The sequence below is a fragment of the Prunus dulcis genome, chromosome 1 (genome assembly GCF_902201215.1).
Source record: "Prunus dulcis chromosome 1, ALMONDv2, whole genome shotgun sequence".
NCBI lineage: Eukaryota > Viridiplantae > Streptophyta > Magnoliopsida > Rosales > Rosaceae > Prunus > Prunus dulcis.
The window spans coordinates 31,550,939-31,565,097 of NC_047650.1; the positions used below are offsets into that span (position 1 = coordinate 31,550,939).

General features: G+C 34.0%; 2 protein-coding genes across 2 annotated transcripts; both read left to right on the forward strand.

The window, feature by feature from the left end:
* The first annotated feature begins 4,360 nt into the window (after positions 1-4,360).
* On the forward strand, positions 4,361-6,268 carry LOC117616053 (probable WRKY transcription factor 40). Its single transcript, XM_034345255.1, has 5 exons — positions 4,361-4,657; positions 4,773-4,838; positions 4,987-5,346; positions 5,442-5,558; positions 5,685-6,268. Exons 1-5 carry the CDS (start codon positions 4,574-4,576, stop codon positions 6,039-6,041), a joined length of 984 nt encoding a protein of 327 aa, XP_034201146.1. The 5' UTR covers positions 4,361-4,573; the 3' UTR covers positions 6,042-6,268.
* Positions 6,269-12,289: 6,021 nt separating this feature from the next.
* Positions 12,290-13,792, forward strand: LOC117616054 (probable WRKY transcription factor 40). Its single transcript, XM_034345256.1, has 4 exons — positions 12,290-12,333; positions 12,516-12,716; positions 12,800-12,919; positions 13,225-13,792. The coding sequence occupies exons 1-4, from the start codon at positions 12,298-12,300 to the stop codon at positions 13,687-13,689; spliced, it is 822 nt and encodes a 273-aa protein (XP_034201147.1). The 5' UTR covers positions 12,290-12,297; the 3' UTR covers positions 13,690-13,792.
* The last annotated feature ends 367 nt before the right edge of the window (positions 13,793-14,159 follow it).

The following is a 14,159-nucleotide window of genomic DNA, read 5'->3' on the forward strand; positions in this document are numbered from 1 at the left end:
AGGCTTAGAATTGATGCCAAGTGGCTAACCTCCACAAGATGGATAAGATAAGGTTTTCACTTTTTGGGGGATGGTTTGTTTTTTTCTTTCTAATTCTTCCCCCTCTTCTCTTCTTGCCAAGTGGCCCATGAAATTATTGGGGTTTTCATTTACTTGGAACCAACTTTTGACAAGTGGCCACATCACCATCATCATCAGGCAGTCAAAAGTGGGCCTTTGTGGAGGAAAAACAAGCAAGGCCCAACTATTTCAATGCTCTAAATAGATTTAATAAGAGGCCCAGTTATGGACTCAGACTCCATGGCTGTGCAGCCCAATAAGCTCAACTATATCAGCCCAGATATGGATAGCTAAGTTTAAAGTAAGGTCGATTTTGCAGACATGGACTTAGTCAAGTTAGTTAAAGCAAATTTGCTCCTCACTCTACATCAAAGTTTGAATTACTTTTTCTATCGCTTATATATATAAAGTAAGGTTGATCTTAGCAATAATTAAAACCATTTCGAGATATTTAATATATAAAAGACTTTCAATAAGAAACGAGAATAAAGTGAGTGAAAAATATTTATTTATTTATCATATAATTGATAGTTCAAATTATTTTAAATTAATCTAATCTATATGGAGGTGAATTCAAATTTGAGTGCAAAAGGAGTTGCTCAATATTCTGATTAATTCACATAATTCACATCAGATCAAACGACCCTTTGTTAAAAAAAAATTCCGACAACACACCAATCAATGTCTGTAATGTGAATAATACGACACATTTCCTTCTTTGTTTCCCCCATTTCTTTCCGTTTTTGCTTTTGTTTCCCATTTTCTATGTCTGTTATGAAAGTGAAGTTCCCATTAGTTTTTGTCTTCTTGCCTTATTTATCATCCCAAAAAATGAGTTATGTGCAATCGATCGAGGAACTCCAAAACCAAACACGTGTGGTGTGGGTTTGAAAAAGTAAGAAAACGCAAAACGCGTACATTACGATAAAACATGTGGAAACAAAAGGGTAAATGAACTAAATGACCTCTTAAGTAAGCATACGTCATGAGGCTTACGTGTAGGTGCTGATGTTATATGTATATAGATTCAGTGTCATTACAGAAGAAAACACGAATATACAATTGTGCGGTTAGGTGTGAGAAAGACAACTTGGCTTTTTCTCAAATACGCTGATATGATATGCAAGCAAAGGTGGCAGCTTGACTTACCAAATTTCTAGTCTTGCTGCTTACTTTTCCATGCTCTCTATCTACTTTATTTGTCTATGTATGATGTATCTAATGTCTGATTAACACGTAGTTAGTGCATATTAACAATGGAGATGCTGTCATTAACTGGCCTTTTTAAATATATGTTTTGAGTCATTAAAAACAAAAAATTAACAAGTTTTCTAAGGTGCGCATATGCAATCATTCTCTCACCAATTTGAATTTTGATTTGACTACTTAAAAGTTGATTTACTTAGTGCACAATTTAAAACTTCTACCTAACTAGAAACTAAAGAATTGGTAGATATATAATCATTCAAAAAAATGCGTACACGACTATGAATTATTGATTGATATATACTATTACGCTTGTGTATTAAAGAATGCCTCTCGGAACATCTGATAATGTTTCGAGCAGTATGAAGGGAAACTCTCACGTACAGTTTTATTTTTGAGAGGTTAGTTGTTTCTACGCAATGCAAAGCTAACATTTCTTTAATAAATGGATATCAAGATCATTTCGAGGTAATATAGAAGATATCGCTTGTAAATCGCAATCAGAATCAAACCAGTTGGAGGAAAATTCGATCCCATGCATCCATTATCAATATCTCCTTTCCTTGAAAAGGTGTTCATTTTTTCCGGGAACTTCCAACCAAAGATAAAGTTGACGTCTAGTGGCACAGAAAAGAAGAACACAAACATGATAAAACTAATGCCGCATGCAGCCATACGCACGTATGCTATATATGGGACACAGATCCCACACGCCTTTGAATTCAGATAAAACTTTACAAATGTATGAACAAGATACACGGTTGCTTGAGCCTAGTTAGTTTTTGGAAAGGATTAAGAAACTACAGTTAGCTTAGCTTAGCTAGAAGATTATTGAGATGATGACGTTTTATGTATGACATAATTTGGTCTTATAAAAATTATATCCACCAACCTTTGTTTAATTAATTTGTATTACCAAAATTGATACCCATTTATTTCAAATTTGACCCGTAATTTAAATAATTGTTGGAATCTTTGTATACAAAGACCATAATGCTTTCACTATTGTGCAAGATATATATATATAAATATATATATATATATATTTCTATTGATACTGACAAAAAAATTAGTTTATGTTTTGGCTTGATTATTATATATGGTTCAATAATTCAAAGACTACAACATAATTAAAAGAAAGACTGAATTGTACTACTTTGGTCTCCGCGAGGTTTTCTTCCACGTTGTGATGTCATACAAAAATCAATAATATATACCATGATTGCATTGCCACAAGGATATTATTCTTCTCATATAACGTGTGAAATGAAAATGACAATTAGTGTAGTGATTTAAAGTAATTGATTTTTTAGAAAAAGTTTTAAGTTCGAGTTTTAGCATTCGTGTAATGTGTGTAAGTTTAATATATTATTTAAATTATGGAGTGTTTTCAAGGGTTTACTCAGTACGTGTGTAACGAGAGTATCCAAAGAGTTAAAGTGGAATGTGACTCCTTTATTGCAGTCTCTTTAATTAATGGAGAGACTAGGCCTAATCACCCTCTCTCTAGCCTTATCCATGATTGCAAGGACCTGATTTTGCTTGACTGGGACTGTTCCATTTCTCATATTCATAGAGAACAAAACTATGTTGCTGACCATATGGCACATATGGGTGAAAACTCCAATTTGGGTTATCAAGTTGTTGATCTTCCTCCTCCTTCTATTGCAAACCTCTTGGCAAATGATTCTGTTAAGATGACCACTGCTAGGCTTGTCCCAGTATAGTTTTTTTTTTTTTTTTTCCTGGTTTTTTCTTGGGCTTCGGTCCTCCCTGTAACCGGAAAAAAAGAAGAAGCAAAAATAGTTAGGTGGCCGACAAAAACTTGGGGAAAAAAACCATGTGATCCAATTTTGGTGTCACATTTTCCAGTTTCCAGCAATCCAATTTCGGCAGCCATGTCCACACTTCACACTGCAGTGTGCCCGAATTCAAGTCAAGGTCGAGTGGGTCAAAATGGATCCATAATTTTTTTCAGGAATTGAACTGTTTCCCTACATTAATTCAAGGCCTCTTTTATTAGTTATTGACATATGATATACATGATGATCGGAAGTCAATCGATTCTTCTGACCTCTTCATATAAGTACCAATCATGTTCAATTTTTGTACGCAATCTTTTAAGGGAATTTTAACTTTTCACACTGCAAGTCTCTGGCCATTTCACATTGCATCTGCCTCCTCAACCTCAAGGTGTTGTCGGTCCAGTTAAGTCGGTTTTGGGGTTAAGTTGCTTTTCGGATTTTGCTTCCACTTGTTAATTAAGTTACCCAGAAAAGGAGAATGTTATCAATATCGATAGTTATGAATTCATCATTGTAAATTAGCAAGAAATTATCACGATATTTTTTTTAATGATTACAGTCTACTACGTACAAAAACATCAAAAGAGGTCAACATCAATGGATAAGGTTGTATGCATAGCCGAAAGGCCATTGGGTGAATTTAAAAAAAAGGGGTTCATACATAAGCAAATTAATAAAATTAATTAAAAAAGAGGGTTCATGCATAGCCGAAAGGCTATTGTGATTTTTTTTTTTCTTCATAGAAATAAGGAAAAGTCTAAATTATTTTGACTAAACGACCGACTAATTTACGAATCAAGTTTGAACTAACATATACGCACTGAAAATGAAAACAAGAAATCCCTTTGTTTTTTCTTCATAGAAATAAGGGTGACCCCTAAAAGACACGTAAAAATAAAAAAAGTTGGAGAAAGCAAAGCAAAGATATTAACAACAAAGTCTAAGGTTGGTTGAAAGTTGGAGCTTAGCTTGATGTAATTTCAAAACCGTGTTTTTCCGCCGTCCCAGTAGTCATGTCCGTGTGTAGCCGTGGCTTTTGATCAGTCAATTTTGACAAAGAAGACCCTCAAGGAGAAAGAGGAGTGGCCAACATGGCAACATGCCAACATGTTTATTATAATTATAATTATAATTTTATCTTCTAGCAATAGTGGGAACCTTGACCTTGACTTCAAGACCGACATGGCTTTTTTCATGCCCCGTCGCCATCTCTCTCTCTTTCTCTCTCTACAAAACGTTGATTTTTATAGATAGAGATAAAAACCACGAGGTGACAATCTCAGGAAAGTCCTTGAATGTCTTCTCTCTCTCTCATAAGCCTCTCTTTCCTCCCACTTTCCCTTCCCAACATCAAATTCTTTCTTATTGTCCTTCTCCCATCTCTCTTGCTCTCTATATAACTGCTAAGGACTGGTTTTCCTTTCAATACTGAAAAGAAAGATTTCGATCGATATATAGAGAGCTTCAACCGATAATAATTCAAGCTTTTTTCGTCGTCAGCAATGGACTCAGAATGGGTGAACACTTCTCTCGGCCTCAATGTTATTCCTTTCCACCCTGCTAGTGATGATCAAGCTCCTGTGAAGGTGAGCTTTGTTTCTGCTGCCTTATATTTGGTTTGAGCTCCCTTGCTAGCTAATTAATTAAGTTCTAATTGGAACCTCTAATTAATATTCAAATCTACTTTTTTATTATTATCAGAAGCAACAAGAGCTTGAAGGGGATTATGCTAAAGTATTTGAAGGCCATGCATCTGTGAAACAAGAGGTGAGCTAATGCTTTTGAACGTTAATTTCTACTTCAAACCCTCATAGCTAGAAATCAAAGCCACTAATTAATCTCTTTTGCTTGACTATTTAATTAAGAAACTAATAAGATTAGCGTCTTCTTTGATTTAATGGATATGTTGAAGCAGGCAGCAGCTAGCCATGTATTGACTGAAGAGTTGAATAGGATAAGTTTGGAGAACAAGAAGCTGACTGAGATGCTTACCGCTCTCTGTGAAAACTACACCAATTTGCAATCCCATGTGAAGGAGTTGATGACCACCAAGCAACAAAGCTCTGATCAAAACGATTTGGCTACAAACTTCAACAAGAAGCGAAAACCGGACAGCGAAGACTATAGCAACATGATTGGATTAACTAGTCCGGGGACTAATACTGAGACCAGCTCCATCAGTGATGAAGAGTACCCATGTAAGAGGCCGAAGGAGAACATGAACTTGAAGATTTCTAGGGTTCATGTACGCACCGAAGCCTCTGATACACGCCTGGTAAGCCCTAATTATATTAATTAAATTTATCGTAATTAACCCAATGCATTGCTTGAGATTTGATGCTGAAAAGTTGTCCAAAATATTAATTTCAGATTGTAAAGGATGGATATCAATGGAGAAAATATGGTCAAAAGGTCACCAGAGATAACCCATCTCCTAGGGCTTACTACAAGTGCTCCTTTGCCCCAAGTTGCCCAGTTAAAAAGAAGGTACTTCATTAAATTCAACCCCAATCTCCTTTTTTTTTTTTTTTTTTTTTTTTTTTTGTCCCTTCCTCCTCACTTCTCATAAAGAAGAAATAATATTGATATATTTCTTAATGTTTTTATTTTCAGGTGCAAAAAAGTGCGGAAAATCCATGTTTGTTGGTGGCTACATATGAAGGAGAACATAACCACATGCACCCTGAAACCAGAGCTGAAGTAACATTGATAGGCTCAATATCTCCAAACCAGCAGCTTAGTCCGCTTTCTCCATCCATGGCCAAGAGAACATCGCCAGTTCCAACTTTCTCATGTGACAAAAATAATAATCTGAGCCCCCGAGAAATCGAAGGCGCTCCACCGGCTTTCCAACAGTTCTTGGTCCAACAAATGGCTTCTTCCTTGACCAAAGATCCCAATTTCGCATCTGCACTTGCTGCTGCCATTTCAGGAAGATTTTCAGACCATTCTTGGATGGGAAATTGGTGAAAATCAAACCCAATAAGGAAAAAAAAGACGAAAAATTAGAGCTTTGTATACCCGATTATTATCACTTAGATTGAGTTCTTAATTTGCTGGTTTTCTCCTATTTGGATTTAATTTTATTTACATATCATTTGAGAGTTGTAGAGAGTTGTAAAGTGCAAGGATATGTAAATAGAATTATGAAATCATCATGAATGAAGAAAAAAGATTAGTTGTTCTTTACTGAAGCAGCACACTCTTGTACTATCTCTGGTGGTGGTGTTGTACTAGACCCCTTTCAAAATCAAGATCATTAGATTGGAATTGCTGAGAATAATCCCACACAACAATTTTCTTCCTCTTAGAAAAATCAACGAGAAAGTAAGCAGGAATTTCCAAGAAAAATACGAAAACCCCGACGATAAAAATATAAATATATATACAAACGACTTGATCGGTGGTGGTCTTATCAGAGAAATAAATAATTTATTATTATTATTAATTATTGTGCTGAAATGTTTGAACAAGAATTCGAACACTTGTAGCAGCTAATTAAGGCATACAAGAAAAGTAAAAGAGTGCATCAACATCATCATGATCAGACTAATAATGAACAAGAAAATATGATGACTATTGTAATGTAGCTACAAATTGACTATTACTATCCTTACTTTAAGTTTTAGTCCCGATGCAGCCGTACAAATTGACCAAAGAACTTGATCCAATATACTTTCCAAAATTTCTTTGAAAAATTATAGAAAAATCAGTGTATAAAGAACTAGCATCTCGGCGGGTGTGTGTGGATAAGCTTTTTTAATGGAAAGCTTTTTTTCCTCATCATTTTAACTCAAAATGTACTCTCATCACTCTTCTTAATATTTGACACGTCTCTATAACACAACATTGATTTCATAAATACAAAATAAAGAGTTAACTATGGTTATGCCAATGGACACTTGTCAAGTGTTGAGAAACATAATGAGAATACCCCTTGAGTTAAAGTGGTGAGCAAAAATATTTCTTTTTTTATATATTCTTTTTATTTTTATGTATGGAGAATTTTTATTTGACATGAACTCTTTTATTTCCTTTGCCTTTGTAAAGTATATATTATGAATTTTTTAAAATGAGAGCAATTTTCGTATAACTTAAAATTGCTCTCTCTATCTTTATTTCTTATTTGAGTAACATATTTAAAATAGGGAATTTAACATTTATTTGTAAAGTTATGTTTAAAAAAAATTAAATTTCTCTTAAAATTTTAGAAATGACGACTTTTAGATAGAATTTAAAGTGGGAATTTTTGATCTTCAAATTCCATATTTTTTCCCACACGGAATTCTAAATTTTTATGTTTTAAAAAAAAAATTCCAAACATGAGAATTGGTTCATGTTAATTTAAAAATTTTAACTTTTATCAAAATTCTAAATTTATTTCCCTCATTCAAATGCATTGATATATGCGAAAATTCAAATTATAGAGGTAGCTAGATATATAGGAAAGGAAAGTCATGGAAATGTAATTAATGAATGATTAAGTCTTTGGTTTTGGCTTCTATGTCTTGTTTCTTTTATGACCACCAGTGAAAGTCTTTACCCGTGAAAACGATTTGTCCATAGTGGACTGTCTACTTGAGAAGATCCACCCCAACGCAACATCAAGTGGCCCTTTGGCACTAAGTAAGAACTACCCACTAATTCATAGCACTTGCATGACTTGTGGCTTTCGTGATCATGCACGATGAATTTCTGGAAAATGATGACCTTGAGTTGATGTGATCTTTTTAAATTTTTTAAATTTATAAAAGTAAAAATAAAAACTTTAGAGGTCGTTTGATAATCATTTTATTTTTTATTTTTTGTTTTTATTTTTCATTTTTTGTGCTAAAGTATAGAGAAAAATGAAAGTGAGAATATGAGTGAGGATGAAAGGGGATTATGGGAGCTCGGAGTAACAAAAGTAAAAATAATTTCAAATAGATTTCAATTTTTAGTTTTTGTTATTCATCCTTCCTCCTATCCTCCACTCTCATCTTCCCTCTCAATCCCATATTCACTTTCGTTCTCACTCCTTCATTTTCCTCTATACTAAATCATAAAAAATACAAACTACAAACTAAAACTAAAATACTTATCAAACGGGCCCTTAATGTTCAAAAAGGACATCATATTCAATTATAAGGAGGCGGGCGCACACACTAAGCCGATAAACTAGTCTAACTCACATTTGCAATTTAGAGACAATTCTAAAAGACAATTCTAAAATCAAACTCATATGTCTAATTCTAAAGTCATACTTATTTATATACATGATTAAATGACGCAAACAAACAATCCTACACCATTCTGTCTTGTAAATGAGTTTTTAACAGAAATAAGCATGACCTTTTCTGCAATTTGATTGTTAAGCTTGGTCTTAATTTGGCCATTATTTATCTGAAATTAGTGGTGAAAAATACAAGAATATAGGATGACGCTTACACTTCACCAGAACAAAAACAAAAAACAAAAAATCTCTTGTACAAGTAGCCGCGGGAGACGAAATGAATTGGAGCCTTTGAAGGCATCGAAGGGTGAGGACTGAAGAGGAGGTTTCGTGCATGAACTGATAAGCTCTTGCTCTTGTTGCTTTAAACTTTTAGGTGGTTGACTTCGACGACCATTGACCTCTGAATATGTAAACAAAGACTTTTTGTGTTTTGAGTCCTTGTGGGCCGTACGCCACACTCTACTCTTCATTATTTAATTAATATTTTGTAGCCTCTTATTTATTCCCATTGGCCCTTGCCCACTTTGCTCTCTATCAGCCCATGATATATTGACATGTGAGAGAGAACTAGACCTATAACTTTGCTCTTTATCAACCTCACGGCCTATATCATTGGACTTTTCTGCCCAAAATTTTATTTATTTATATATATATATAAATAATAATAATAAAAAAGCAAACTTTTCTGCCCCCCCCCCCAAAAAAAAAAGGCACTTTTTCGATGGACCCCATCTCCATATGAAGAATGATGAAGAGATTATTGATTGAGAATATGTCTTACTAGTTACCACATTATGATTAGCTAGCCAACTCGAAAGTAAAAATATCAATTGTTGTTTGATTAATTAGCGTTAAAAATAAAGGAGTTTCACTAATATACTCAAAATAGGGGCTGAAATTATACAAAAAATTTCATATATAATGCACTTTAGAAACACACCAAAAACTCATTTACTACATAAGAAATTAGTGTTTAAAGTTCTTATAAATTACATAACTGTCATTGATCAACTTAAAAAAGAAGACCAACAAAAAAAACTTAAATAGCACCCAAAACAAGCCCAGCCGAATTTTATAAAAATACTCAAACAATTCATTACAAAAAAAAGGTCTTGAAAACCGTAGTTTCATTAACGTGTCAAGTTAATTAATGACTGTAATGTTCCACACTTTTACTGTCATGTTAATTAATTGTTGCAATGTTCCAATTTAAGGTAACAACACTGCTCTGTTATGTTGATTAATGGCTGTAACGTTCCAGTGTAAAGTAATAACACTGCTAGTTTCCTATAACATTTTATTTCTAATGCATGTTTACCCCTGTAATGTTCCAGTGTAGGGTAATAACACTGCTAGTTTCTTATGATCCTATTTCTAATGCATGTCTACCTATGTAATGTTCCAGTCTAGAGTAATAACACTGCTAGTTTACTGTCATATTGATTAATGGCTGTAATGTTCCAATCTAGGGTAATAACACTGCTAGTTTATTGTCATGTTGATTAATGATTGTAATGTTCCAGTTTAGGGTAATAACAATACTAGTTTCATATGACATCCTACTCCTGTAATGTTCTAGTCTAGGGTAATAACACTGCTAGTTTCCTATGATATTATATTTCTAATGCATATCTACCCCTGTAATGTTTTAGTCTAGGGTAATAACACTGATATTTCCTATGACATCTTATTTCTAATGCATGTTTACCCCTGTAATGTTCCAATCTAGGGTAATAACACTGCTAGTTTACTGTCATGTTGATTAATGCTTGTCATGTTGCTATTTCTAATACATGTCCACTAAAGAAAAGATGAAGAAAGAACAAACCAGACTAACTCAAAACAAGTTGAGCCCAGATTGTTAATATTATTATAGAAGTATATTGTTAATACTCTGTCATAGAAGTACATTGTTAAACAAAAATGAGATTCATAACTGAAATAGTAACAAAAGTTAAAACGATCATCAAAGCTTAAAATACATTTTGAAAACCAACTAAAATCCGAAGAGAAACACATAATTGAAGCAAAAGATCAAATCTCAAGTCTAAACCAAACGACGACGACGACGACAACGACGACGATAACGACAACAACGATGTGGCAAAAGAGGAGTAGAGCTAAGAGCATCTGATATAGGTTTGTTCGAGGTCCTGAACAATCCGAAGAAAAAAATCAATAGAAACACGATTGTAGAACAATAAATCGAAGGTAAAAGATTGGAAATTGTAGTTTAAAGATGAAGAATATAGTTGGATCTGAGATTGAGCTTCAATGGAAGCTCCTATTGCTCCAACACCAGAGAAAAAGAGAAAATAAATCTGATTTTGTTTTATGGCAGATTTGGTTTTTTGGCAAATTTAGTTTTTTGGCAGATCTGATTTTCCTCTCTTATATCCATAGTACAAGGACAATATAGGTATTTAACACACACAAATAAACTAGAAAACAACTATTAAATTAAAAAAATTGACAGTTGAGTTTTTTTTGGGTGTGTTTATAGTTTTTAAATTGTATAGGGTTTCTTTATAAAACTATGTCTAAGATTGGTAGGATAACATTGTCAAAATGATTTTCGAATAACCAAAAATGTTTTATCGAGTATCTAGTTTGAACAGTCTCATTCTCTTGGACTCTTATGGTCACCCACCCTTAAATCTAATCTAAGAATTAAGAAAAAATTAGTTTAAAAATTAATATTAACATTTTATTTTAACTTAAATCAAAACTAGAAGGTACAAAAAAAAATGTTGCTTAAACTAAACACATCCCCATCCCAGTGGTAGAAAAATCAAGACCGTGTTGTTGCACCATTCCTGCCGACACCCACCTCCGCCTCCGGCGTCGCAGACAATTCAGAGCCACCCATGCCCTCATATTCTCAACGAGCATGATTTATTGTTCTCTTCATTAAATATTTATTAATTAAATTTGCCGTTTGCTTCATCTTGTATACTGTGCTATTGAGAATTGGTCATCATCGTCCATACCAACAACAGCCACTGCCGATGTTGTGTGGTTCTCATAAGCAATATCATAATTGTGACAATCATATACTGAAAATTGAGTAAATGTGTTTTAATTTGAGCGACATTTTTTTTTACCTTTTCGTTTTGATTTAAGTTAAAATAAAATGTTAATATTGATTTTTAAACTAGTTTTTTTCTCAACTTTTAGATTAGATCTAAAGGTGGATGACCATAAGTCTCTTAGATTATAGGGGTCCAAGAAAATGAGACTGTTAGTTTGAAATAGATAAGAATAATTTAAAAGATTAGAGAAGGTTGTTAAAGATGAATATACAGAAAAACATATATTTAAGAGATGACCCGTGTGATTGATATAATCAAGAGTACTTTTAACATTGTCAAAATCGTTTTCGACTTTCAAAACGTGAGTCAATAATAATACTATTAATAAGAGTTTCATATCTGAAACAAGCAAAGCATGGTTTTTTTATGATGTTTTTATTCTTAGGAAATTAAAAGGCAAAAGATCGACGAGCGGGAATTCATAAGAAAAATAAAAGTGAGCCACCTAATAAAGGAAGACCATAAAACACACCGTCAAGATTCAAAAAGGCTCTCAAACACGCATGACCCCACCATTACCATGGCAGAAAGAAAAAAACATATTTTTCTTTCATATTTGGGAGGAATTTGGTCTAGTCTCTCACTGCTGGCCTCAGCCTGATGACGTAGGTGATAGGCGTCATGATTCTTATGAATTCTCCATATTTTTTTTCCAACCCAAGGATTTGATTTGAATATAAATTCTCCATACCCAGGCAGAAACTGATGAAGACCATAACCAAAAGCAGTTAGCAGCCACCCACTAAAACTGGTGCAAATTGCTAAATTGGTCTTTGCTCGTATATTTATGTCTATGTGGAAATCAACTGTGAAAGTTCCTTGAATTTATAACTTGATTATTTTCCAACTTTCATCACGGTATAAATAAAGGAATTTCCATCGTATGATTTCATATTGTCCTGTGGCTCTTGAAATCTTGATGAACATGGATGATCATACCCCTACCAAAAGAAAGGTAATTAACATGGATATGCTATCATGTTTCCTGCATCGAGATCCTCTGTTCGAATTCCCTTTCCAAATATCGTTTGTATCAAATATATGAGGTTTCTTTCTTGGCTTTTGATATGAAAATATGTTTGCATGTTGGCTTTAGCATAATTTGATTTTTTTGTTTTGTTTTTGTTTGATGAGCAGGTGGATGCTCTCCAACAAGACTTGCGGCGTCTGCGAAAAGAGAATGAAGCTCTGCGATTCTTGCTTACAGCTATGACCACCAAATGCAACACACTTGAGCAGCTAATCCGAGAGAAAAACATTGAACGACATGATCAGTTTCCGGTTGCTCAGAAGACAACACAGTTTCTTGTGAGAACCGACTCCAAAGACAACACCTTAGTAAGTCTAAACGCTAATCAGTTGGTAAGTTAATACCCCAAAATACACCGTTTACTAATATTATCTGTGAATTAAATGATTAGATTGTGAGAGATGGATATCAATGGAGGAAATACGGACAGAAGGTTACGAAAGACAACCCATCATCCCCTCGAGCTTATTTCAAGTGTTCCTTAGCTCCTCGATGTCCAGTCAAGAAGAAGGTAACCTACGCTATACGCTAGAATCCTTTGTTTTTGCTTTGAATTTTCCAGAGAAATTAACATTAATTTTATATATCATTTACCAGTCAGAGTTTTGAATTCGGACCAAAATTTTGGATAGATCTGGTTTTAGTCATGACATGAGTTGCTCACGTAAATGACTGATCACCAACTGGCTAAGCTTCCATGCATATATTTATTATTAATAAATGCTCTATAAAACAATGCAGAATTTTTTAAAAAATTAATAATATAAAAAGGCAAAATTTCGCATATTAATTTGTTTGAATATGTATGTATTTTAGGTGCAGAGATGCATGGTGGATAAGTCTCTTCTTGTGGCAACATATGAAGGACAGCACAACCATGACGCCATCAATGGCTCACCACTTGGACAATTTTCATGTTCATCATCCACAGCTGTTCATAATAATAATATTATTATTAATCCTATTAATTTTCCTTCGCATGGTACCTCAGCAAATATTAATAACAATGATGTCATAAATATTGTTAGCCCTTCGAATTCTTCTCGGCCGGTGCCTATCACCCTTGATCTGACACTCTCGGGATCCACGAGCAATCAAGAAAATAATAGATCAGCTGGAAGCCCTCAAAACTCATCATCAAGTGCCCAGAACATCGACTGTGAAAGTAGAATTGAAGATTACGTTGCTTATTTAACCAAAGATCATAATTTCACACAAGCTTTGGCTGCTGCAGTTGCAAGCTCCATTACAAGACCTTCTGCAGACAGACAAAACCAGTGAACTTTCAACTTAGCCTAGAATTGCAAGACTTCTGTAAGCAATAGCTTCTTTTGTTGTCTTCCTCTCATTGAGAAAACCAAGAGTTATTTCCTTGTACTATTTTTTGCTGGTCTGCTGAGGATGATCATTCGTTTTACTGTTGTTTGGGAGGTGTTGATGTAAGATTTCTACATGCTTGCTTTTGTTTTTTCTTTTACATTGTACTTTTTTGGGGAGAAAATAGTACCCAAAGAAAAAAAAAGACTTAATACTGTCATATCCATTAATGAAAACCTAGCACAGTTGCATACATGATGAGAGAGTTTTGATGAAGCAGGGCATAAACTAACGTCCCTTTCTCACACATCTGATCAAACCACATGTGAATAGTCAAACACAGAACTTCGAGTGCATAATTGAATATTCGAACACAAAACTTCGAGTGCATAATTGAATCACGTGAGTCACAAACCCATTATACGTAGTGCCAG